Source organism: Chrysoperla carnea, chromosome 4 (assembly GCF_905475395.1).
Source record: "Chrysoperla carnea chromosome 4, inChrCarn1.1, whole genome shotgun sequence".
NCBI lineage: Eukaryota > Metazoa > Arthropoda > Insecta > Neuroptera > Chrysopidae > Chrysoperla > Chrysoperla carnea.
In genome coordinates this window covers 46,248,454-46,275,082 of record NC_058340.1, presented here as the reverse complement: position 1 = coordinate 46,275,082, position 26,629 = coordinate 46,248,454, and the positions used below count along the sequence as shown (strand labels likewise).

At 27.9% G+C, this 26,629-nt stretch overlaps 1 protein-coding gene across 1 annotated transcript in view; it reads left to right on the top strand.

Annotated features, from left to right (window-relative positions):
* Positions 1-26,629, top strand: part of LOC123298744 (retinal homeobox protein Rx1-like) — a 105,120-nt gene that overhangs the window by 1,040 nt on the left and 77,451 nt on the right. The window contains exon 2 of the mRNA XM_044880838.1: positions 24,654-24,967. Within this exon, the coding sequence (XP_044736773.1) occupies positions 24,654-24,967 (314 nt within the window). The remainder of the gene's footprint in view (positions 1-24,653; positions 24,968-26,629) is intronic.

Sequence of the window (26,629 nt, the reverse complement as noted above, 5' to 3'; positions counted from 1 at the left end):
TCAAAATTAGATACAATCATTAACTAAGCTTATCTTCCATTATTAAAGCTACAACGAAATAATAAACGTTTGGAAATATTTTTACTTATAGTTATATTGTGTGTATTATGTTTTACCCGAATTTGGCCATTCCTATTTGTTGTTGTCTGTAACAGCTTGTTGGTGGTTTTTAATGTAAACAGGATAAAAGTAATGGAAAAAGAATCTTCCATTCCTATCTAGAAATACATAACTATAAAGTTAGTATAAAAATTGTGTATATTAACGATATTTTATATATTGTTCTATTTGTAGGAGTTAGGAAGAAGAATGGTGGGCCATATAAGTAAATAATAACGTTATAAATACACAATTTGTACATACAACAGGTCAATACCTACCTTAGTGCCACATCGAAAAACTTTTAAGAAATTTTCGATTTAAAAATATGATATTATGATATTAATTTTTTTAATATAAATAATTTAATAGAAAATATAAAAATGTGTATAAATATTATTTTTATAGACAATATTTTTATAAATATTATAAAAATATAACCAGTAAAATTAATTTTTCCGCAAAGCTTATGTTTAAAAAATCGGAAAGTGGTTCAATCCAATCGAAAGCACTAGAACCATAGTGATTAATGTAAGTAACATTTTTATGTTTTAAGAAAATAAGGAAAGAATGTTTTACTTTTTTTATTTTCTCATAAACATTAAAATTTTACATAGATCAATCACTGTGGTTCTTATGTTCTCAACTGGGTTGGACCACTTTCAGATTTTTTAAATATAAATTATTCTTTTGCTCTACGCATTTTAAAGTTTTCAGAAACGGTTTGGGTTACAAAAGTTTACAAAAGGATTAGAATCGTTTTTTTAAATATAACTGATTAATTATGATTGTAGTAAAATTATAGTACCTAACGTTGAATCATTTGACTTAACGTAATATCAATTTTAGGCACCAAGAAAAAAAGGCAACATGTGTAATAAAAATGGAAAATTTTTATTTAATCACTTAAGAATAATATTAAATGAAACTGAAGTATAGAATTTCGCCAAAACTATCCATTAAATCTGGAAAAAAAAATTTTAGCAATTTGATTATTGACAAATAAAAATTTTCACACACAAATTTTCTGTAATTTATTTACGACACGGTTAAAAATTGCCATAATATAAATGTTATTTCATTTGATTCATGCGCAATGAATAAAACAATACAGAAATTTAATTAAATAGTAAAGTAAAGTGCTTGTAAATATGATTGTTTTGGTAACAAACTAATAAACTTTACTTCAATCTTAATTTAATCCGATTTGTATAAGATTATGCTTGTTAGTCAATTGACAGAGCTATTAATTTGACATGGGACATAACGACATGTTTTTATCTTATATTTTATATAATAAATGAAATAAAATCGAATTATTTTTGCTATGAATAGAGATATTTTGTAATTTTCTTAAATACATTCCAATGTTGAATAAAAAAAAATTCTCTTCGGACTATCTCTCCTTCGGACTATGGAGAAATTGGAGCTTTTCCAATTTTGGGTAGGTAACGATGTGGGGGTCTGTTAATTTGACTTTATTTTTGATCGATTGAAGAAAATCTCATCTGTCATGTACAGAACAGAAAATCGTAATTTTCCCTTAGATTTCAACCAAACCTCATCTTTCTACCATATCTAGCAGTCTCTTAGAATTTCACCAAAATTTCAATCCAACATCACAACAGACGACGAAGACACGCAGACACGATATTTTATGAGACATTTGAGACAACTTTATGACCACAAAAATTTAACTATATACGAAAATTCAGCTATTTATCTCTTATTCCTATTTCATTAATATGCTAAAGTGACCAGTCCATTGAACTTTCTATATTAAAAAAAAAGAATGTGTTCATAAACCATTGATCAGATGGTGATGAAACTTTTGCAGGGTCTTCTAAGGACCCCCACGAAAGCCTATGATTCAAAACCACAAAAATTAGAAGTGAAGCCAAAGACTTTTATAATAAAAGTGCCATATGGAAAACGGAATGTGGTTTGCTTACTCGTCGGGAAAACGCCTCATTCGTGTAAGCACAAGACTTAAGAACCAAAAATATTATGTATCAAAAATTACCCCAATGAACAGAATATACAACCAAACACTCTTTTACTTTATGTAGCATTGCAACGCATGCTCGATACAGCTAGTAGTTTTGTACAAACTATATAGCTATAACAAAATGGATTAGTAAATATAATTTAATAAAATTTACCTAATACAATATTTTGAAATTTATACTTATTATAGTTTAGTTTATTTACATTATAAAAAGCATTTTTATTGTTTTTTAATGATTATACTAATTAATTAAATTTTTCTTTTTTTTTATAATGTAATGGCTAGCTGACTCACTCGTACACTATTACTTACATGTCACAAATAAATTAATATATTACAGAATGTGACAATAACTTGAAAATTAAGTTTTGTTTTTAATAAAAATAAAATTAAAAAATCTAACACATCTTTGTATTAACTGAACTAAGGAGTAAAAAATAATTTCTATACGTTGAAAGAAATAGAGTGATTGGGAAAAAATCAATTAATCGCAAAAAAGCGTGCTACATTTCAATTATTGTAAATAATTTATTTACAGATATTAGTAAAATTCATTATAAAGTATCTTAAAAAGTACCCAACGTTTTTTACAGTAAAATGAGTTTTTTCTAATCACTCTATTTTTTAACTAGTAACGAAAGCGTGTTTTTTAGGTTTTTAAACTATAATTTATTAATATTATGTAATATTATCTGCGCTTCCACCAGAATAAAATTAATTATTTATGCATATTATAAAGATTTTAATCCTGACGATCCTGATGAGGATAGTGAAGCTAGTCGGACCAACTATAGACTATATTATTTTTGTCATTAGTCCTGGTCAAGTTCCGTTTAAAGATGCCGCTACATCAATTCATAGATACATACCGAGCTAATAAAAATGTGTTAAAAATAGCATACCATTAAATACCATACTGTAAATTTTGGCGAAAATAAATGCAATAATAGGCTGAATGTTAATCTGGAAAATAAATTGGGACTCTTTTAACCATTAATTACATAAAATTTGACACAGAGTCCTGTATTTGATGCTATATCTTTATTATGTTTGCCATATTAATTGCATTCTAAAGAGGACTGATAACAGTGTTGAGTAAAATGAGGAAAAATTTCAAATTGTGTTCATCGAATTTAACTCATCGTAGACCTTATACTAACTTTTTTTTTATCGGAAAAAATCGAGAAAATCTGGTTCTACAATCAACAAGTTTTTTACTTTTGGTCCCCATCCTTTCGTTTTTCAATTTAAAGCTTTTTCTTAAAATGCATTCAATAAATGCATACTTATCCAACAAAATAGTGGCTGTTTCGAAAAATGGAAATCAAATTTTTTGAGGTAAAATGGAAGTCAAAGTGGATTTACAAAGAAAATCGATTTAAAGACTTTCGAAAATGAGTTATATTCTTCTAAAACATACAAATATAAAATGTTCTTTTTCTTTCTTAGGCCTAAATTTTACTTGCACATTCTGTATTAATAAAATATTGTAGATTTAGTGATATGAATAAAAACAATTAATGATTTAATTTAAATGGTTTGTATAAAAAGGTTAATTAAGGGTTGGAAATTAATTATACTAAAATGATTGACTTTCAATGTGTTTGAAATACCTTCCTTACCATTCTAAAAAACTAACGTTTCTAAAATAATAATATTAAAACAAAAAATAAAATAGCTTTAGTAAGCTAATATATATTAGACATAAAGCTAGTTTACCTTTTAAAAAATAATTTTTTGCATGAAGCTAAAAATATATCTTTACGGAGTGATTCGATGCCAGCAGGACATGTTCAATTATAGATATTTTCGATCTTGTATCGATAGATATGTTTCTTATAGGTATTCAATTGCAATGTTTTGTTCTGCCACATTTTCAGCGGAGTATTGAAATCCCGGACTACTGAATACGGAATAAAATTCGGATAAATTTCTCATAGGACACTATTACCCTCAAATTTGGTAGATGGTGATTACAAATGCATTATAAGTAACCAGAAAACGACTTCTGCCTCTAATTCATTAGAATGTGGCCTTGGAATCAGGCAAATGTAATTGATCAATTAGTATTCCTTTTCTGCCAAAGTCCACTGTGTAATCACCCTATACTAAATTTAAAGATAGTCATATCAAATTTCTGTACATGTTCAGATAATTGGTAGGCCCCTTTATCTTGCTGGAAAGAGGGCAGGAATAAAAATTTTAATACACCTAAAATAAGAAGTTCAAAATACTAAGTTTGATTAGTATCAGTCAAAGTTTTTTCGTAAATCCAATATGCAACCTAAATATTTCCGTTGTGCTCTAGAATGTGGAGAAATGGAGCACATTGTCATGAATTTGCTGATGAGTTTAATTGCAAAAATATGACTAAATAGATGTAGGTGCTGAATTCATCAATATAAATAAATAAATTAATGGTTTTTTTATTGAACCATTACAATTTGTTTGAAGTTATATTTAAATGAAATGTCAGAATGATTTATAAATTATCGATCAGGAGGTTAATTAAAAGATGTATGTATTTTTAATTAGTTGAATACTTGTTTTAACAACTTTTACCTGTAGTTTTGTATCTGTATGTGTTGGAAGTTAATGTGGAGTCCGTCTATTGTGTGGGATGTTAGTTGTATCTAAATGAATTATACTAAAATTATATTAATAATGACCTTGTAGTTTAGAGTAGATGGTAATTAATAAATCATCATAAATTTTAAAAATATTGAAAAAGTAAATTTTCAAGAAAATTTTTACTGCCAAAGAAATTTATATTAGAAATTCTAGGATAATATTATGTAGCTTTGCTTTGCCTTCACTGGTGGAGATTAAAGGATGTTAAAATAATTTACTAAGGTAGATCTAGATTAACACGCTCATAGAATTTGCACTTATCGATTTGGTCCTGCTAACTTATACAAATCAACTGACCCAAAGTACAGCGTTTACGTTTTCAAGTAGTTTTTCTGTAGCAAAACAGGTTTTAATTAATATGGTTTGATCAAATTCCGATGAAACTCTATTATTCTTTTGATGATTTCATATCTTTTAATGATACATTTCAATTAAAGTTAAATAACTGGGTAGATGTTATAATAAAAACGGGTTGCCTGGATACATATTGTACGTGCTTCTCCTTAGTGGTTAGAAGATTTGCCAAGGACCCGATTATAGTTCTGGTATTTGCACACATAGAACAAAAAAGTCCCAGTCCCCAGTCAGGTCAAGTGCTTAATTCTGTTATTTATCAATTAAAACGGAGTTTTAAATATGTAAGTTCTCGATCAAAACCATCGTTTATGTCTAGTCTGAGATTCGAAAAGTGAACAAATCAACTTAACAAATATAAAACATCCAATAAGTTGAAAACATATCTACTCCATTCACATGTAACGATTTTTCGATTCAAATAAGTTTCCACAAGAATATTGGTTCAAATTGCATGAGCGTGCAAATTTAGCATAAGATTGGTAAAATAAAAACGCTTACAATTTTCTGTTGGACTAATTACCACCACGGATACAGGCGCAATGGCGTTACTTTAAATTACAATGATTGTAGTTGTGTCAAATGCATCAAATGTAACTGTTTAAAATTTTATGGAAAAAAATGTTTTGGTTAGCATAACTACTTTATTTTTGTTACTTGAACCTCAAAAAGACTGCAAAATATTGTGATAGTTGGATTTTGTTTCAGAAACCTGTTGGTCTAACCTCCAATGACCATATCCTCTAGAGGTTGTTACACGGCAAAAACGAAAAGTGTTAATGAATTTGATTTAAAAATTATGTTCGTTCATATTATAAGCGTGAATATAAAAACTCTGACACTTCAGTTTTGGTCATAATATTTAATTAAGCATAAAAAGAATCTACTTAAAAATAAGTTGTTTATATTTTTCGGTACCACTATCTATATTTATCTGTGACTATCAGACCGTAATCTATATTTTATATTACGAAACCAGTTTTTTTACATTTGTTAAAAATTTTTGTGTTCTTAATATAAGTCAAACACGATACTTTAATAGGTTTTTCTATCTCAGTACATTATACCACTTAACATACAAGAGTGAGAATGTACACTTCAATTGATTATCGCACACTACGCATTTTTGTTTGAAAAAATCGAAAGATACGAAGAAATTACACAGAAACCGGGATAAAGAAAACCGCAAAAAACCGTAGTTATTCCCGCACTTCTTTTCTGTGTGAGTGACTAAATATCTTCGTGCATTTATTTTATTTGTGTGTTTGTGTATACAAAACAGACAAACATTTCACACTGCTATATGAGTGACACAAATTACATATTTTTATTATGAAACCAAGTTTTTACATTTGTTTCAAATTTTTGTGTAATTTGTATAACCCAAAGTCCCTCATAAATGATAGGTAATTCAATATTGAAGTGAAGTTTCCATGACTCTTTTTGTTTGAATTTATCACGATTGCAAACGTAAATTTATTTGAAGTTTTGTTCTTGACTTGAGAGTAAATTGATAAAAATTCAGTTTTCGACTCGTTTTTTGTCTGTTCCACAAGTTAAAAGAAAATTACTGACATCAGGAAATTCATGGAAAAAATGATAAGAACTTTCAATTGAACTTAATTTCGACAGTTTCAAGCTTTCTACCAATTTTTTCTCATGTTCTGTTGTCACTTGCCTATTCGAATGGAAACTATTTTTATTTCCAACGCTTTCTTTATCAATCCTCAAAAAGGCAGACAAAAACAACCGCCCATATTTCACAAGGGACTACTTGATTATGGGCTCTCGGTCAGTTTATTATCTGTGACTAAACATAATAAAATTTGATTGATTTTTAAAATGTAAGTAGTATAGTGTGGTATCCAATATGTAATTAATGAATTAGTTAGAGTATTAAGTTGTAACATTGAGTATTTGACAGGTGCTATCTAAGAAGAACCCTAATCATTCAATGAAAGTGATGGACAGGTCAGTTTTAATTCTTTAATAATATTTAACCATATAAAAAAGTATTATAGTGTTATGCTTTTTTAATTTATTGGATGAGATATTATTTTTTTACTGGAGAACAAATTAATCGTAATATATTAAAGCGTGCCGGTTAATTTAGAAATCATTTTATACAAAATGTTTTTATCGTTTATATAAACGCATAGTTTTAGAAATCCTCTTTAAGGATGTTAAATATTTTTACCCGACTACTCAAACCAAAAAGAAAGATTTTGTCTTAAGTACGGTATATGTACTTACGTATTTATGCTCAGATGTTTAATCAACTCTAATCGATAGCAACATATATGAGACATCGTTGGTAATTTCACAGAAAATTGAAAAAATAAAAATAAAAAACACAATATGGGACCCCTGATAGATAATAAAATTACGGACTTAAGTTATTGCGTTTCGTATAAAATCACATTGCCTTTAAAGTAATGGATCAACAAATTTAAAATGTAAATCCAACTACCTCAGTTTGTAGCCCATTTCTTACCCGATATGTCTAGAGTAGCGGGTTCGATTTCCGCTATCACAACCAAATTTAATTTAGTTATTTGTTGCGATAGGCTTGTAGTGGTATATGCCTGAAGAAAGTGTACTTCTTCTGCTTCTCATTATAATCAAGAAACTGAAATAAAAGAGCGAAAAATGTGGTTAAAACACATAAAGATGTCAAAATGACCCCCGACTAAGGGATTGTACTATCGGACCTGCCGTGGAACCTACCTAGATACCTACCATAAATATTCGAATTAGAAGGCATTTTAGGGCTTCCTTCCTGAAACAATAACACTGAAATTTCTTAAATTAAAAATAGCCTAGAGGCGGAAGAAACTTCTTCATTTAAAGTTGTAAATTTTTAGACGTCTAGCTACAATATTTTTATTTCAAGATCTTTGAATCATTAATCTTATCCTCCTCTATATTTTATGCTTGTCTCATATTTACGTAATCTGGCTGGACCTTTAAAATTAAGCAATTATTTTGTTTTTGCTTGCTTCAGAAAACATCCTTGCAATGGGATGAAAATGGTTAAGTGACATCTACATTACGTAAGGAAAAAGTTTTTTAAACAATTTTCGAAACGACCATAGGTACTTTTTGACTTCTTGCATTTTACTTGTGGTCACACTATAGAATTACAGTAATTTTCGAAAATTTCTTTGAGAAGAAGTAAGTTACATTAAGAGCTTTAGTGAATTGTGTTGCGATACGACACTGTTTTTTCATAGTAAACACCTTACATCTTCTGTAGGCCAGATAAATTATTATTGAAATGGTTTTGTAAAAAATATTTCATTCAAAATCAGAAGAGCCAATGTAAGCACTTAATGTATTAAATAATCTGATTGACAGCTGTGATAAAAACAAATTAACATTTTTATTTTTTTAAATCCTTAAAAACAGTGGCTTAATTGTGGACATGATTCTGTGTTATTTGTTTACATCGATCGATCCTATCGATCTAATTCAATTTTGTTATGGCTGGGAGTTTTTAAATCTAAATGGTCGTCTAACTTTCCATAAATTAGTATTTAGACAAATGCTTAACATTTAATCTTTGAAAAAATCTAAACTTGTTTTAAAAACATTTAATTTAAATTAAATTTAAAAAGTTACTTCTTCATGCTCAATTGTTCGATTATTATGTTAGTTACAAAACTTCCGGTTAGATTCCCGTGAAAAAGATCGTCCCGCTACCGAAAGTTTTTGAAGTGGGACGCTGGCCGCAAGAGCATCAAATACACAGATACAGAGTTTAAACGAAGATGTAATCAGTAAGTTTTTGGGTGCTGGCTACTGACCTAGACGAAAATAATTTTATTTCTAGACTTATGAGAATCCATATAGAGAACACTTCGCGATATTTGACGTTAAACTTTATCACCTTTTAAATATAATCTTCCTAATCTTTGAAGAATAATAAATGTATTTTTGAATTCCGATATAATCTTAGATAGATGTGGAAAGCTTTGCTCTCTATATCCACAAAAATTTTGGATTGTTACAAAATTTATGGAAGATATTGAGATGAAGCTTTACGAAATTTATTTGCAATAATTTAGTGATTAGTTATTCAATTTCGACAAACAAGCTTTGGACAATAACCAATCCGTTGTATCTATAGAAATAATACTTATTTGTATTGTAAAATTAGAGAAAAAATGGTCAGATTATACATTGTAGTAAATTTTCAAAAATTATAAATTGATTAATTCATTCGTGTTCCATGTATAACACAAAATGTTAAATACAAAACGAAAATATTCTTGAAATTTTAATAAAATTTTTTGCCACGAGCAACAAGCGTTTTCTGCATGAAACAAGAACGTATAAAAAATTATAAAGTGATATCTTACCGTCGCATGCGAAACATCTCAATTTCTTCTAATGAATAGCATCGGAAAGAATGTGTTGTTAAAAATGCTACTTATGAAAATAATATTTGATCGTGCACGCTTGAAGAACTAGATGACCGCCTGAATTTAATGTTATTGTGTAGAATCACCAGGGAAACTATTGAATGTCTGTAGAAAAAAATTTAAATATCATAAGGTAAATTATATGCTTTTTATAACCTTGTTAATTTTGGTGGGCCATAACTGCCGCAGGTACCTTGGATGTCATGGATAAATTTTTAAAGAAAATAGAGTGTAATTGTCATAGATTTAGAAATTGAACGCTCACTAATGACATAAACCCTAACTACATATATAATTGATATCTCTATGGTAACATTAAGTATGTAAATATTTAAACATGGAATAGAATGGAATACTATATAGAATAATATATGATTATGATTATTATTATTGATATGATATACAACAACATTAAATTATAAAACATAAATTAATTATATTTTATAATGAATAAATAATATAAAATATATTATAAATAAAATGGAAATATAATATAATTATTTATATCAATTATAAAGATGTAATAAGTAGAAGAATTAACAACATCGTTTGTCTATCTATCGTACTATGATGGTTTTATTTTGTCTATAGCTACATAGTTAGAATGTATTCACTTACAGGATGGCAGTTAAAAAATATATTTCATGTTCAATTCAATTCTAATGAACTTAAAAAATATGTTTCTGTTATTTATTGAGTAAAAAATAGATTTGATACTTTTACATTAGACGATCATATATGTACAAAATTATATTTCAATTATCCTTAAAATTGTCAATCTCATTGAAAAAATGATGGTGGCGTTAAAACAAGTTAAATTGAATGTTTAAAAAAAATGTTTCTCAAAAAGTTCAAAATTATAAATTTATATTCGCACATCAATATTGACATTTTCAATAAATTATAGAACTAACCCGAATTAACAGTGGTCTATGGAATGCCTAGAGGTACTATTATAATTTCACATATTTAACAATATTGTTGAAAACTACTTTGATTTCTTAGTATCAATTTTCAATGAGAGCTAAAACTCACTTTAAGCATGTTATTGTTATTATTATTTTAAGCCACCGGTTTTCGCTTCGCCACTAAATTTGTGTGTTTCAATTTCTATATACATAGATTAAATTTAGTTCATTCTTCTACTTTTTATGACGTCAAGAACTTAAATTACAAATTTCTAAATTTTTTGGGAATATTTATTTTCCCAAAATATATTTAAGTCTTTCCGCTATTTCTAAGTAGATCGGTTTTTCTCATTATTGCTTTATTGTATTGTTTGAGATCATTATCAAATATTTTTTTTCGGAGAGAGGACATCCTGTATTTATATAGTAATAATATGTCGTTTTAATATCAATTTAAATCTACATTTTACCTAAATTGTGTATCTGTATTTATAATTTTCTATAAAGAATACAGAATGTATCAAGTATTATAAACACTTATACAAAAAAATTCCTGTTGATTTCTGTTTGCAGATTTAAGCCTTACGTCACATGATATTTCACGAAAATATTTTCTTTGAGCTCTTTCAATGTTTTTTCGTTATATAGTGTACTGTGTCCGTCAGGTTATTATCACAAACAATAGGTGCTTTGTTTGTGATATACGTACCATGTAGTATAATTTATTACGATGATGTTCGTTCTTTGGCTGAGTTGCTATGTAATCATTCTGTATCGGTGGGTAACAACAACATATCTATTTGTGCAAACTTCGTATGTGTTGTACAGTGTATTATGTCCGTCAGGTTATTGCCAGTTTCAAACAATAGACGCATTGTTTTCAGTTCACAAGTCTACAAGTCATACATACACATGCATTACTAAAAAGTGAATGGTACGTCACGGTGCACACCAAAAGCATAACGAAGTCATTCGATCACAAGATTTTACTTTTCAAATTTTTTTCATTCCGGACGCCTTATAAAAACAGTTTTATAAAATTTAAAAACAATCACTACATTTTCGAGACCAAGAAATTTACTTCAACAACTCAATTGTATTTTATGAGATATGATGTATTTACTTAGAACTTTAGAAATACTAGATTTTATTCTACAAACATTCCACTATTACTCATTTGAGTCATTTTTAAAGTGATTTAGAACATGCAGTAGGTAATATAATGTAACACAGTACAGTGTATTGTAAGCGTGTGTTAGTCACGCAGTTTAAAGTCATTTAGTCATATCCAAGGTGTTACATTAAATGAATAATTTATAATATTATTGTTTATTTCCCCTTATTTCCATATTCTCTAACGTTTATTAGAAATGTTAGTTATACATTATATATTCTGACTTCAATAGAAAGTCAGTGGAGACATCATCATTATATGTAATAAAAAATTTATATATTTATACCTACTTCGATGTTTTCTTCCTCCTCTGTCCATGTCATTATTAGTGATTTTGGTTATGATATTTTAAGGGTACTCTACATTCGATAAAAAAATTAAACTTTCGAAATTGTGCCTGCATTTGTATCTGTCTGCCCACTTTTCTTCATCAACAGTATATTTTTTACGATTCTATTTAATAAAAATTATTCAATTTTATACACTTACGTTATAAATACGTGACGGACCTACGTAGCTTCACCGACAATTGGCTCATTCATGGTCAATAGTTCATTACTTCGGCAACAATCTAGCTCCTCTTCATGTAGTGCGTCGTGTTAGACACAAATATATACATCTTCCCTTATTCAGTTACTATACATTAACATTTCATGGATTTTTTTCTCCAATCCAGTAATCTTTAAATTTAAATATTTTTATTTTCCCTGGGCTTCGATAAGTTTCCAGCAAGAAAGGGGGTTGTATTTATATTTTTGATATCGTTAAAGAAAGTACGCCTGAAGAAAATATGATTAAAAGCTTCACTTTTTTTAGCGTCACCTAGTTGGATTTTACATGCCATCATGTAATTGTAAAAAAATAAATAAATAAAGAATAATTTCAGTTGGTAAATTATTATTAAACTTGATTAACAAAAACTATGCTAAGCTTTGATTTGTGCAAAATGAAAACTTTTTTTAAGGTTGAAGAAAAAAAATATTTTAATTTGAATTTCCATAAAAGTCATCCAAAGGCACTAGCTATGTTATATGTTGACAGGAGAGGTGAAAGCTCAAGATGATTGTACTATTAATAATAATTTTTATAATAATAATTATAATATAAAAATATACAAAAATTGACTGAATAATATTTTTTATAGATATAAAAGAGAATTGTAATATATTAACATTAATAACAATGATACTAATAATAATAATAATAACAATAATAGAATAACAACAAATGACGTACAAGTATTATTTAGCTATTATTTTAAATATGATAAAGTACAGTTTTATACTTTTTAATACCGAGTTCCGTTTGTCATGCAATTCTCAAAATAGTAGTTATTATTTTTATTAGTAAATATTATATTTTTTCAATGTACAGGAACATTCATCTATGTATATTCAAATTAAATTAATAGCACAAGATGTTAAAAAAGTTTAGAATCGACTGATTTTCTCAAATTCTGTATACAATCTTGTTAATATGTAGTCAAAATATGAAGCGTAATAAAACATCCGACGAATAATCATTTGACCTCGCTATTAGTCTATAGATGTCATGTTGACTAGATATATGAATATATTGTTTAACGAAAAAATTCACACTCTTTAAGTACCCATGGCCTTTGATAGGTCCTCCGATTTGAAATACTGAGGTTGGGAAAACTTTAAAACATCTATCGCTGTCTTTTAATCAACTTTCATCTTAGCCTTATATAAAAAAAATATATAAAACTCTTCATATTTTTTCTTTTTGTATGGATTCCATCACATTATTTTGTCAAAAAATTTCTACAAATTAAGCACTTATTGAAGTAAAATTTGACTTTTTCAGTAGTACATCAAAATTTTAGATGTGTTTGGTATCAAATAACAAAAACATGTAACCAATCGTTCTTTATTTGACCTAAATTATAAAATTGAATCTTTATTTCTGTCCCAAATTGTTGTATGTGTCCAGAAAAGTATATCCCAAAATTATGCATACGAAACTACCCACTGTTTTTCATTTCTGCGCTCTAGACTTGATTACAGATTCATTACAAAAATCCAACTAAGGCTAAATTGACTATCATTATTTGTACTGTTTCTATTTGAGTTGAGAATGTGTGGTAGTGGATCCCTTCGATGTGGGCATTTGTATCATGAACATAATTCGAAGTTTTTAATTTTCATTTTAGCATGCTTTTGAAATACTTTCCGACTGCCAGTACCTAGTATTAAGCACCCTTAGTTATAGTTCTCATAAGTATACTTTTATAGTATTTTTACACTCACAACTTGACTGTACCTATATAGTTCCATAGGTAGTTATTGTATAGTAAGTATATTTAATAAACCGTAAGCCCATTTTTAATCAAAATGTTTCCATTTTTTCAATTCTCTTTCATTAATATTTACTCACCATGTTATTTATTTTTATAGTGCACGACATTGTATCATGAACACTATTAAATAAAGGAAAGGTTGGTAATAAAGTTATATGAAGTTTTAACTATGACATGAGTTTCAATATAAGGGAATTCGAGTAAGTCGTTTTTTCACGGTTATTTTTAGACTGCTGTATACATTAAGGCTGTTCTATACACATTTTTTATTGGCGTGAAATCATGCTTTGATTGGCTTGAAACTTTATAATTTTTTAAAGACTCTCTTTAAGTATTCATTCAAAAAACATCATTGGTGAAAAAAAGACTTTATAAAGACATGCGGTTTTCCAGATAAGAATGGTTAACGTAACAATCGAATTTCAATCACTGAGATTTCACACTTTTCACTTTCGATACGAAATTATGATATGTTATAAGTTCTCATATTCAATCTACCTTGGGTACTATTATTTTTCGAAAATCTTGTTTTTCGAAAATTTTCCCAATTTTCATTTTTTACATTCAAGTATAGCGGAATAAGAATAAATACCTGGGAAAAATAAAACTTACCAAGAGAGGTAGAATATGAGTACTTGAAATCGTTAGAGTAAAGGGTAAAATGGCATGAAATTCAATTTAACCGTTCTTTTCTGAAAAACCGCTTTTCTGTATAAATTTTATTTCACCAATGAATATTTAAGAGGAGTTTTAAAAAAATTATAAAGTATCACGCCAATCAAAAATGTGCATAGAAATGACTTAATAAAGAAGAAATTTATTTACAATACAAAACCTAAAAGATAATAGCAGGAAATTTATAATGTCGAACGGTTGGAAAAATATGTTTGTTTTTTTGCATTTGAACTGGATTTATTTACCCGCAAACAAAAATCAATCACTGAGGTACACAAAAATCATTTCCATCCAAGGCAGAAAAATAACTATGAAAATTTGAGCTTTATTATGAGCTCGCGGTCTATATTGTATGGTAAGTTTTGAAAGGTAAAAAGGTAGTAGTTATAGTCAGTTGTTTGTATCTAATACATGCGAAAATGTAATTAACAATTATTTTTCACTATCACAAATCTGTAACTATTATTTTATATTATTAATGCGGCACCATTAGCTACCTAGCTGAACACTATACAAAAACATACAGAACAAAGATTATTGTTGTTATTATTATTATTACTTGGCGAAACCCGTTAATTTTAATTCTGAAGCAGTAAAAAGAGGCTTAGACAAACAATATCGTTGTCCGATCGCAGTATTAAAATATTTATTGTGTATAGAACAAAACAGTTCTACGTTACCATGCATGGCTGTTATTATCTGATCCCAAGACGTAGGCATACATGATTACCTTTATTGTTGCCTTATTTGCCCTCGCAGGAATTATACTTATGTTTAGCAGAGTCCAACGACAAATTTTGGAACAGCGTTTCTGCTTTAAAAATTTTTTAGAAGTACAGTTATTTTTAACAATTTTGACATCAAGACAATATCTCGTTCTAGATTGTATGGCGTACGCTATAAATCAATAAATCTCGAATCAGATTTATACACTTCATAGATTTCGTCTTGAAGAGAATCTCATTCATTCTTTGATATTAACATTTACTTCTATGGTTTTGTGGTTCAAATTTTTAAATTATATTTCGATAGAAGATATCGGACATAGAATGTTCAAGATTGATGTTTAGAATTATATATATGATTATGGTATTGCTATTACAAGTTTTACACATACATTTTATGGTGGTGGTGGCAATAGTTCGTATACAATTATTTGTAAATGTAAGAGGGGTGAAAAAATGATGATGACAAATAAATCAAATGCAATTTTTATCATTATTTTATTATTTGTTATTGTTATTGTAAATATACTTTTAATAAATATGTATTTCATATTATACAATGAGTGAAATTATGATTAAATGTTTTTCCATCATAATTACCTATAACAAATGTTTTTTATCATTGTAAGATTGGAACGAAAGTTTCGTTGATTGATATTCCTCCACTGACGCAACTCTTCTGCAATTGCTGATGAACAATATATATGTATCGCACAATAATTTGAATATGGTTTTTGTCTCACGCCTTTTATAAAATCGCACACTATCTTAGTTTTGGTAGTTTTCCTGCACTTAACTGTTTTCAGTAAAATAAATTATTTTTAATAGTTACTATTGAAATTATCCTAGCTAGAAGCTATAAATTAGCCATCGCACGTAATCAGTTTATATATATTTCCATAACTGTATAATCTCGAAATGTATATTTTTTTCTTAATCGGTCCCGAATTCTATGTGGTCATAGTTCAGTCCTGAAGAGTCCTCTTTCAATATATTTTTGAATGCAAGCATTATCGTGGCCATGGATACTCCATAAACATCTAACGCAATACAAAACTAGTTTCTTAGAATATCAAAATAAAGATATAACTTATGCTAGAAACATTTATGAATTCCTGTAAAACATTTATTTTAACCAGAGTTAAAGCTCATTGATGGTGATTATTCTATTGTCAGGTTGCGAATGCCAATATTTTAATCTCTACAATAGGGAGATGTTCAAGAATTTGCCAGGTGTTCCACCGTTTCCTTAGCCTAAACTTCATATGAAAATGTTCTAATGTGTTATTTGTCTAATGATAAAACAAATCCTGTGCTTGTAATCAACTGTACAGGGATACTTAACTAAGCTAATTTAGAATTTTTTTGTACTCATTATTTAATTTTCCATTCATTACGTGATGAGAAACGATAATTTCAATTTAAAACAAATTATAAAATTCAATGTCGACATTTTAAAATTACCCACTTAAATTTAGGATACAATTATTATTATTAATATTCTAAGACCTGCAAATGATATATCACGCTATACATGTGTAAAATATGTAAAAATATCATAACGAATCTGATAAATACAGCATGATTATAAATATCAACATAGAGGGTACATTTTATATACCTATAGAATCAATCGTTATATATAATTAGCGTTTTCTATAACGTGTTTTCATTAATGTCCATTTGGTGATAAGGGTTCAGTATAGTTCTATACAAAAAAATACAAACGGTTAGAGTTTATTTTAAAGTTCGAAATAAGCTTCTAAGCTCCCATAGCCATTATTTAAAAAATCTGAATATTAACGTTGATAACTACAAAGTAAAATCAAAAATAAAAAATATATTACCTGTAGATCATTTTGCTGTTAATGCCCAAGTAAATAATAACTATATTAAGTATAATCAGATATTTATAGATTTTTATTTTGATGGCCTTCAACAATGTATAGAGACTCTGGGGTCTTCGAAGAGTTTAATATTTTTAGACTTTGATTTGTTGGAATCGCAATATTATTATCCTTTGCGTGCAATTATTATAAATTTCTCTTCTCTGGCATGATTCATAAGCCCATATTCAAACACCTTTCATAAATCGGCCCATTTTCGAATCAGTTTTAAAGTTAAATAAATTGCCCATGTGCAATTTGTCAAGCACTTTCAGTTTTTTATTGAGATAAAAGACGCTAATTTAAAATCGTTATTAGTTAACATGAACGTGTGTTCATGATAGGAGTTCCGATCCATTTCTCGGGTCAGGGACACTGGTTTATGAAGAAATGATGACAAAAAATAATTTCAAACTGAACCAAACAGAACCCTAAAATAATGGGTACTTAGCAGGTTTGATTTCTCGATTTCATATTTTGATTTGTTTAAAACACTTTAGAGAATATATTATGATTTGTATTATGACGAATGTTTAAAATTAATTTATTCATAAAAAAAATAATAATCATTAGTAAAACTGTTATATTTATGTATAAACACCTTTGTATTGTGAATAGTGAAAAAATTTCACATTACCTACCTATTTTAAAAACATGATTTATGTAGGAAATAATAGAAATTTAGACTTCCGTAAATAATTGAAAATATTTACATAAACTCTCCCAAATAATAATATATTATTATTAATTTAAATTTCTAGATATTACCTAAAGTAATGTCTGGTATTATTTGAGAATATGCAAGCATTTTCAAAGAAGAGTTTCTTATTATATTCACGCGACTGAATGTGAGCTTTTTACTGAACTGTATTCATTCATATATTCTGGGAAAGTTGATTCAGTATTTATTGTTTTGTCTGACGATCAAAGAAAGTTAAATAACATCTTTAACGAAGAACAGTTTTTAAACTTCTTTTCTTCAAAATTCTAAATTATGACGTACTGAATTTGCCTAAAGTTTCAATGAAAATGATTCCTTTCTAATTCTAAGAAAAACATGAAAATAAGTCCAGAGTTTCTTCTTATTATCCAACTTTTCTGGCAGATTGATATGAAGATAACTCAAGTTTTAAGTATTTCTAATGTCTAAATTTATGGATGCTCAAATTTATGATTTTAATGGACAGTTTCAATCTACTGATTATGTTAAAAAAAATCAAAGAAACTTCTTATCTTTTTTGCACATATTGTGTTATCAATTGCGTTGTTCTATCAAGTAAAGAAACCCTATTAAGGTCACAGAAATATATACAAATCGAAGAACTATAAATTAAATCAAATGGATCGTGGAATTTTCAATGGGAACTCCGCTTAGTTCGCCTACTTCGGCTCGAACATATCATTTTAAGTATTTGCTAATGGAAGTGGAGTTCTTTCCGCATGTAATGAGCCTTGATGGACAGAATGATTGGTGAATTTTGCACAACTGAATAATATGGATAAGTAACTTTTTTAAGCTCCGAGACGGTAATTTTAATTACCCTGGCCTACAATTAATAAACTCACAAACGGAATTAAACACAATAGTATTAAGGATAATCTAATATTCTTTGGGATAATTGATTTACAATTTAGATCACGCACTAAAGTCATAAGCTTGCATGTCATATTTTTCACAACATTGACCAAAATATACTTTTAAATTATGTTAATAAGTATGAAAATTTTATTTAGATGAAATTTGCATGAAAATGATTAAAATGCCATAATTTTATAATAAAGTTGTTGCTAGTTATATAAATTACAAAGTATGCTCAATTATATTGTGGATTATAGATCAAGTCATGCATACAATTAAAAGTCTACTCGCTTTTAAAGGAATTTCTTTTCTAAATTGTTGACATAGATAAATAAAAATAAGTTACTATATAATATATGGAAATAATTATGACTCCTTTGTGTGAACTGAAAGTCTACGAAAAACAACTTTTGTAAGAAACAGTATTATATAAAATAAATAACACGATTATTCTTTCAGTTGTCTTCAAATGTGGTAATGGAAAAATGTTTCAAACACAAGTTGTTTGTTCTTTTATAAGGACAGTACTGTAATTTTTTCTGCCTTGTACAAGTTATGAAGATGATCTATTTTGCAGTATCTAGAAATATCTCTAGTTTCAAAGTGGCATTCTATATTCTGTCATACTATTTTTTCTGTTAGAATGTTCGTGCAACAAACTTTTTAACTTTTTATAAATGTATCAATGAGATATCCATTTACTTCTTTGTCACTACATCACCAATCATGTTTTCTTGGCAAATACATATGGCGACCAACCACTTTATATTTAAGCAACTGTAAGAAATATAGGACAATAAACAATAAAGTCATTGACTCCAACAACAACTATTACAAAATCCCAAAAGTATATGGACACTTTTGGAAGAAGAAATAGTACGGTAAAAAATTAAGCTCCTCGTGTTAGAACGGTCATGACAGACTTAGAACATGTATCATTTTTTCTCATTCTAGGTTGACCGTGCTACTGGAACTACAGTCTGGTATGTTCTTTTACTTTATAGAAAGTTTTTGAGGAAATTGAGGAAACAAATGGGTTAATTTTTTTAATTTTTAAGTTTAGTACAAAAAATTTTACTGGTATCAAAATTATCCCGATAGTTTTAATTTGTGTAACTCGTACACGTAGGGTTAATGAACACGGTATATTTTTTTGTAACGAAACTGCACCTTTTATACAATACAATGACAAAAAACCACATTTGGTCCAGTCATTTAAGCTTAAATTAGGTAAGAATCTCGGAATTCGAGATACCCAGCTGTAAGTCTGTAAATAGTTGTATATTGACACCCTTAAAGTTTTCTCAAAACCTACATATGGTAGGGTGTAAGCAACTATTAAATTTCAAGGTCAAAGGTCACAAAAATCGGTTTTTTGCGCTTTTTTTGGAAATATCTCATTTCCTATGGGTTTTTTGCTATTTGTATTTATTATCAATATTGTAGAATACAAAATTCTCTACAAATTTTGTTTAAAAAAATTTTTTATACGGTGAACCGTTTTCGAGATAGAGGGCGGAGAGCGCGCGGTCACCGCATCACTTCAGGTCAACTGGTGCCTCCGGTCGAAAACGCGCCATATATAGTTGATGAACTATCAATAAATCAATGATTATAAATATTTGTCAATTTTTATTAACTATTATATTATATTTTATCATTTTTTTCCTAACTTATCCACTTTTTATTCAGTATTAATTTATTTAACAACACTTACCTGCCCATGTAATTGCAGAATTGTTAATGAAAATATAAGAATTATATTTGAATTTTAACCTAATTAATATTAATAACTTCTTACATTTTTTTAGACTTTGATTCTTCAATTGCAGTTTCAACAATAAGAACATCCGCATCATCTCTGGCTTGTTTTGTAGTAATATTTGCAGCTTGTAATTTTTCAATTAACATATTAATGAACTTATCTTTGTTATTTCGATTTGATAAGAAGAAGTTTTTCTCTTAATTATTTTTTAATTTTAGTAAACGGTTATCAGTATTATTGAATAGATATAGATTTAATGCATGAAGAAAATGATAAAATATAATATAATAGTTAATAAAAATTGACAAATATTTATAATCATTGATTTATTGATAGTTCATCAACTATATATGGCGCGTTTTCGACCGGAGGCACCGGTTGACCTGAAGTGATGCGGTGACCGCGCGCTCTCCGCCCTCTATCTCGAAAACGGTTCACCGTATAAAAAATTTTTTTAAACAAAATTTGTAGAGAATTTTGTATTCTACAATATTGATAATAAATACAAATATCAAAAAACCCATAGGAAATGAGATATTTCCAAAAAAAGCGCAAAAAACCGATTTTTGTGACCTTTGACCTTGAAATTTAATAGTTGCTTACACCCTACCATATGTAGGTTTTGAGACAACTTTGAGGGTGTCAATATACAACTATTTACAGACTTACAGCTGGGTATCTCGAATTCCGAAGTGAACTTACTATAATGACTGGACTAATTCTGTATATATAAAGTAATTATTATAATTTCAATATTTAAATATATTCACTTAAAGTTATAAAAAATGTTTTTACGTTTTCAAAAACTAAAAAAAATGTTAAAATACAAATAAGCCTAATTATTTGTATTGTATTCAATTTATCAAAACAATAATTATTATACAGAAATATTTAATCAAATACATTATCAAATTGTACAATCTATACCAAAATTAACCCTTAAAAAATAAGTGTATTTTATTATCATACAGTTAAGTTAAGAATCTACCTTACCCACACCAATCTCACCATACACACAAATAAAATAATAAAAAATACACTCATTATTATTATTATAAACTATGTGAAATATTATCGAGCGTGTTTCATAAATTATTTTTAAGTAACCTAAAATTATAGTGTCATATTTCGTGTGTGTATTCAAGAAAATTCAACGTTTAATTGGATTTTAAAATAATGGTATAGTTTATACTAATAAATTTTTGCATTATCATATATCTACCTTACATTTGTTTGTGGAATTGAAGAAGTTGAACTGTTAAATGGATAAGATAATATACTTGCTCCTTGAATGAAAACTAAAACTAATTTTCCGTAAATCAAATAAAGGGCCGCCTTCAGAAGCCTTATATCTATCTAAGACTCTGATAATATTATTCTAAAGATAATTGATTTTATTGTTTAGACTCAAAATCTGCTTTAAGTGGTACACGAATGTTAATTGTAAATTTCCACGACCCTTTTTACCGTCGGATATTATTAGAATGCTTCAATTTCTGCTCAGTTTCGAAATCGAAAATAGTTCGAAGTAAAGCAATCGCAAAAAACCATGCATTAATGCTTCGAGTTTATCGTAGCGACAACGTTTGCGTTTATACTTAGCCCTTCTACCTCCTAGTAATTTATCTATAGCTACCTGACAACATTCTTTAGCTACGTTATTTCAATCAGGGATGTACATCGAAGGATTTTGGCAAAAAAATAGTGATGGGAGAAATTACACAAAAAGCGATTGTGATACGGATTCATTTCGTACTGTATTATTATACTGGCCTTCCTTCTTTTCCACACTACCATAATTCAAGATTCCTTTTAGCGCTGTGGACGGAAATATTGGTAAATTTCTATAACTTTTGATGCGTATAAGTTTTCACACAATTTTTTTTTATCATTTAAGTAATAATATTTCCCATTATTTAAAAATATAGGCAATGTCATTACACAAGAGATGTTTTAATAAAAAGACATAAAAATTACAAATATTACCACGTGTGCCGCTAAATTTGATTCTGCACGCAGCTTATAATTTGCTATTCGTTAAAATATAACATTATTATATGATACAATTGCTAGTAACCCACTGACTAGCTTAACGAGAACTAACCGAAAAACAAACAATATCATAAATTTGTAAATCTTGTCCAAAAGCAGAACGAATTTTTCAGTTTTTTGTGTGTTCTGAATTAATCATCTTTCACAATTTAGGGTAACTTTATAGATAGTTAAAATCAATTAAAGTTTAAAGCTGAATGACAATCCTATAAAATCATTAACTCACTTTAAATATCTCCAATTACTCAATATATATATAACCTTAATAATAAAATAAATCAAATAAAACAAAACTATAAATAATACACTTAGTTAGATATAATATAAAAAAAAAATAAACTTTATATAATTAAATAGTTTTTGATAAAATAAAAGTTTTTATTCATATAAAACAAGAAAATCTAATTATGACAAGATGATTAAATGAAAATGTTTTACTTTGTTTCAAATTAAGTAAATATATATTATAACATTCTAATGATTATCTAAATACTAAATCATTGTGTTATTATTATTTTTATATGTTTATCTACTTACAAAATTATTATAAACTAGACAACTACTAAAAGTCTTAAAAATAGTTTTATAATATTTATTTGAATTAAACTGTGTGTTCTTTAATGTATACTCAATTGGTATTTGATTAAAATATATACAACAGCCAATGTGACTCCTCTAGTTTAAGTGTATTCAATTGCTTATGCGATATGCCTCGAGTAGCGGGTTCCGCCATCAAAACAGAAAAGAAGGAGAGGTGTCGTGGGACACCCGGTAGGAACTACATCCCCTTCGTACTTTTTACATTAAAATTAAATGTAACGCTTACTTTTGCAAGCTGAATCGATTGATAAACGATCGATTACCTCCCAACCAGCAAACAAATCAGAACGATTTAACGTGAGATAAGGAACATAGTTCCAAAAATACCGAAGAGGAATTTTCAGTACTTCATCCACTAGATATGTGGAAATTGACTAAAATTTGTTCTATTTTTCTTTCATGTACCCGACTCAGTTGCAATAGATTGAGTGGCTTACCTAACTTTAATCATGATTAGGTACGTTTGTTGTACCTATTTATAACTAGTTCTTATTATACAATTAAAAATTTTGGAATTTTTTAATAAAACTAATTTCCTAAATTTTAGGAACTGCCCACGACATGTATGTGACATAAGTTGTTAATTTAGTTAAAACAGAAAATAATGTATAGGTATATGTGTATGTAAGCTGAAGCTCTGAAAAGTTTTGAACAACAGCTATAATAATAATAAGTATATAATAGCAAAACATTAAAATTGTTAAAACTTTACTCGTTTTTAAACACTTTTTATCTGTATAAATAAATTAATTTATCTTTCCTATTAAATATACTTTATATTAGAAGCATAGTTGCGTGTGCTCGTCAAAGTAACCTTATTTTATTTTAAAAACATTACATGTTTTTTTTTTTTTTAAATAGGTACACAATTTGAAAACGATGCTTTAGAAATGATGTCCGAAAATGATCCTTGGCAAAATAACAATAATTATATTTGTTGAAACGTGAACAGATTTTCTACAGCTCTCATTTATTAATTTAATTGAACTGATATTGTGCGAAAAATGTATTTAATAAATAAGGATCTAATAATCTTCAAAGGATCTAATAAGGATCAAACAATCATGAGTTAGTTAATAGCCATATTGATTAGGCTAATCTTTTAAGTATAAAGAAAACTATATGCAAAAATGCAAATGAAATAGAAGTACATTTATCACTCATTAAAAATTTAATAAAAAATATCTTTGAATCGAATTTTGAAATCAAATGATCCTTAAGCGGAACTTTGCTTTCCCTCAATGATATCGTTTACGCCTTGTGTAAGCCTATACATTTATTTACTATACCGATTTGCCACTCTTGTATTCAAAATTATTTCAAATGAAACAATAAATTGGCTTAAAACAAAAAACACCAAACATATTCACAACATTTTTTTTTTTTAAAAACAAACCGTTCTTTTCATTCAAATAAAGGAATTTACCGCCAATGTTTTGTACTTTTGTTTTAGGTGAAGGTAGTTGCAATTCAAATGACGGTGTAACAGATCTCAGATATTCAATACATAGACAAGATTTACACGATAAAAGTGGCAGTGAAGATGAATCAGCTGAATCTGGTGCAGCACCTGGAAGTTCTGGTAGCCTTGAAGGATCTGGCGGTGGTTCGGGTGATTGTAAAAAGAAGCATAGACGTAACCGCACCACATTCACAACATATCAATTACATGAATTGGAGCGCGCATTCGAAAAGTCACATTATCCGGATGTTTATAGTAGGGAGGAATTAGCAATGAAAGTCAATTTACCGGAAGTTCGTGTTCAGGTTAGTAATCGTATATGTGTATATTACCTTTTTTTTTTCTTTTACTTTATTATAATTCAATTTTTATTTTTATTTTTTCGATTTTTTTTTATTTATTAATAATAATGTAAATTTATTTTATTATTTTACGCCAATTGTGAACGATAGTCCCTTATTTTAAGTCTGTAGTTATTCTAACCGTTGTTTAAAATTAAGTTCAGATTGTAATTTTACCGACAACTGTATTTTAATCGCCGCAGATCTATTACAGAAGTATATACCATAGATTCTTCAGGATATTTAAAAAGAATCCTGAAGAAAAGTACTCCGGTAGTACTTATATGAATTTGTAAGTTTAAATTATGAAAACTTGCGTTTCAGTTTCACCAACGTTAGCTGTGAGGTGACAATATTACATTTACCGAAGCAAAATCTTATTTAAATATCTTTTATGCACAATAAAATATTTAATGGTAGAACTATGCATAAATAACCGTAACGTTAGAAATTTGCATAAAGGAGAAAATGTTTTTGTTGCATTTTTTGAAAACTGACAAGAGTGATGGGCAAACGTGACTTACAGAAGTCCCTCGGACTCCTAACTTAACATACGAGTAAGACAGTGGCAACCTTAAATACGAGTAAGACAGAGAGACAACATTTTTTTTTCTACCTCATTACTATTTTACTTCTATCTCATTACTAGTAGAGAAACAGAGATAGGTAGAAGAGTCCTACCCGTCTCACTTCCTCCTCTATGAGCAATGCGGACTTGATTAAAGAGACACACAATGAAGTTTATGACACACAATAAAATTATAACAATGGTGACCTCGACTTAAAATAACTGGCCCATGCCTGGACTAGACGTTTAAAATTATTCCTGCTAGTCTGGTACTTTTTTAACACCCTGCATATACTTTCTAAAAAATAGAAATATTATCCATTTATAATTATCCAGAGAAAATAAAAATTTGCAAAATTAAAGATAGATAAATTAGTAAAATTATTGGAATATTCTCTATTATTGGAACTTAAACTTTCTCATGAATAAAATACTTCACAATTTTTTCCAAATTTATACGAATTTCAATAGTTTATAATAAATGTATGAAAAGCTTATCAAGAGATTTTACAAATACAGTACCAAATTTGAATTTATATTATCCGTATATTATAAATAAATTCAAAATATATATATTTATATGCTCTGATATATTTTATTTATATACGAGATATATATATATATATATATTTATTTTCACTTCGTTATTCTCGTAAATTTTCAACGATTGAATGCAAACACTTTTATCTTTTACCATAAAAAAATTCGAGTTTGTGTAATGAAAAAATATCTTTTCGTTGAGAAATATTAAATTGATGAGTGAAAATATTTATGTGAAAAGATTATTTGATAAAAAAAAATTTTATATTTCAAATAAAAACATTATTTTTATGTAAAATTTTTTCACTTATGTTATTTCTTAAAAATTTAGTCGTTTTCTTCCGAAAGAGAAGAAAAGCTCTTTTAAGAGTGGATTTTAAATAACTAAAACAAGCATTTTATACATTAATAGCACTGAACAAGCAAAGCAAATCTCATCTCGTGAATAACTCAGGCCAAATTAATTAACCTCATTAAAATGTTTAGTATGCAAAATTGTATTATATTTACGATGCAAT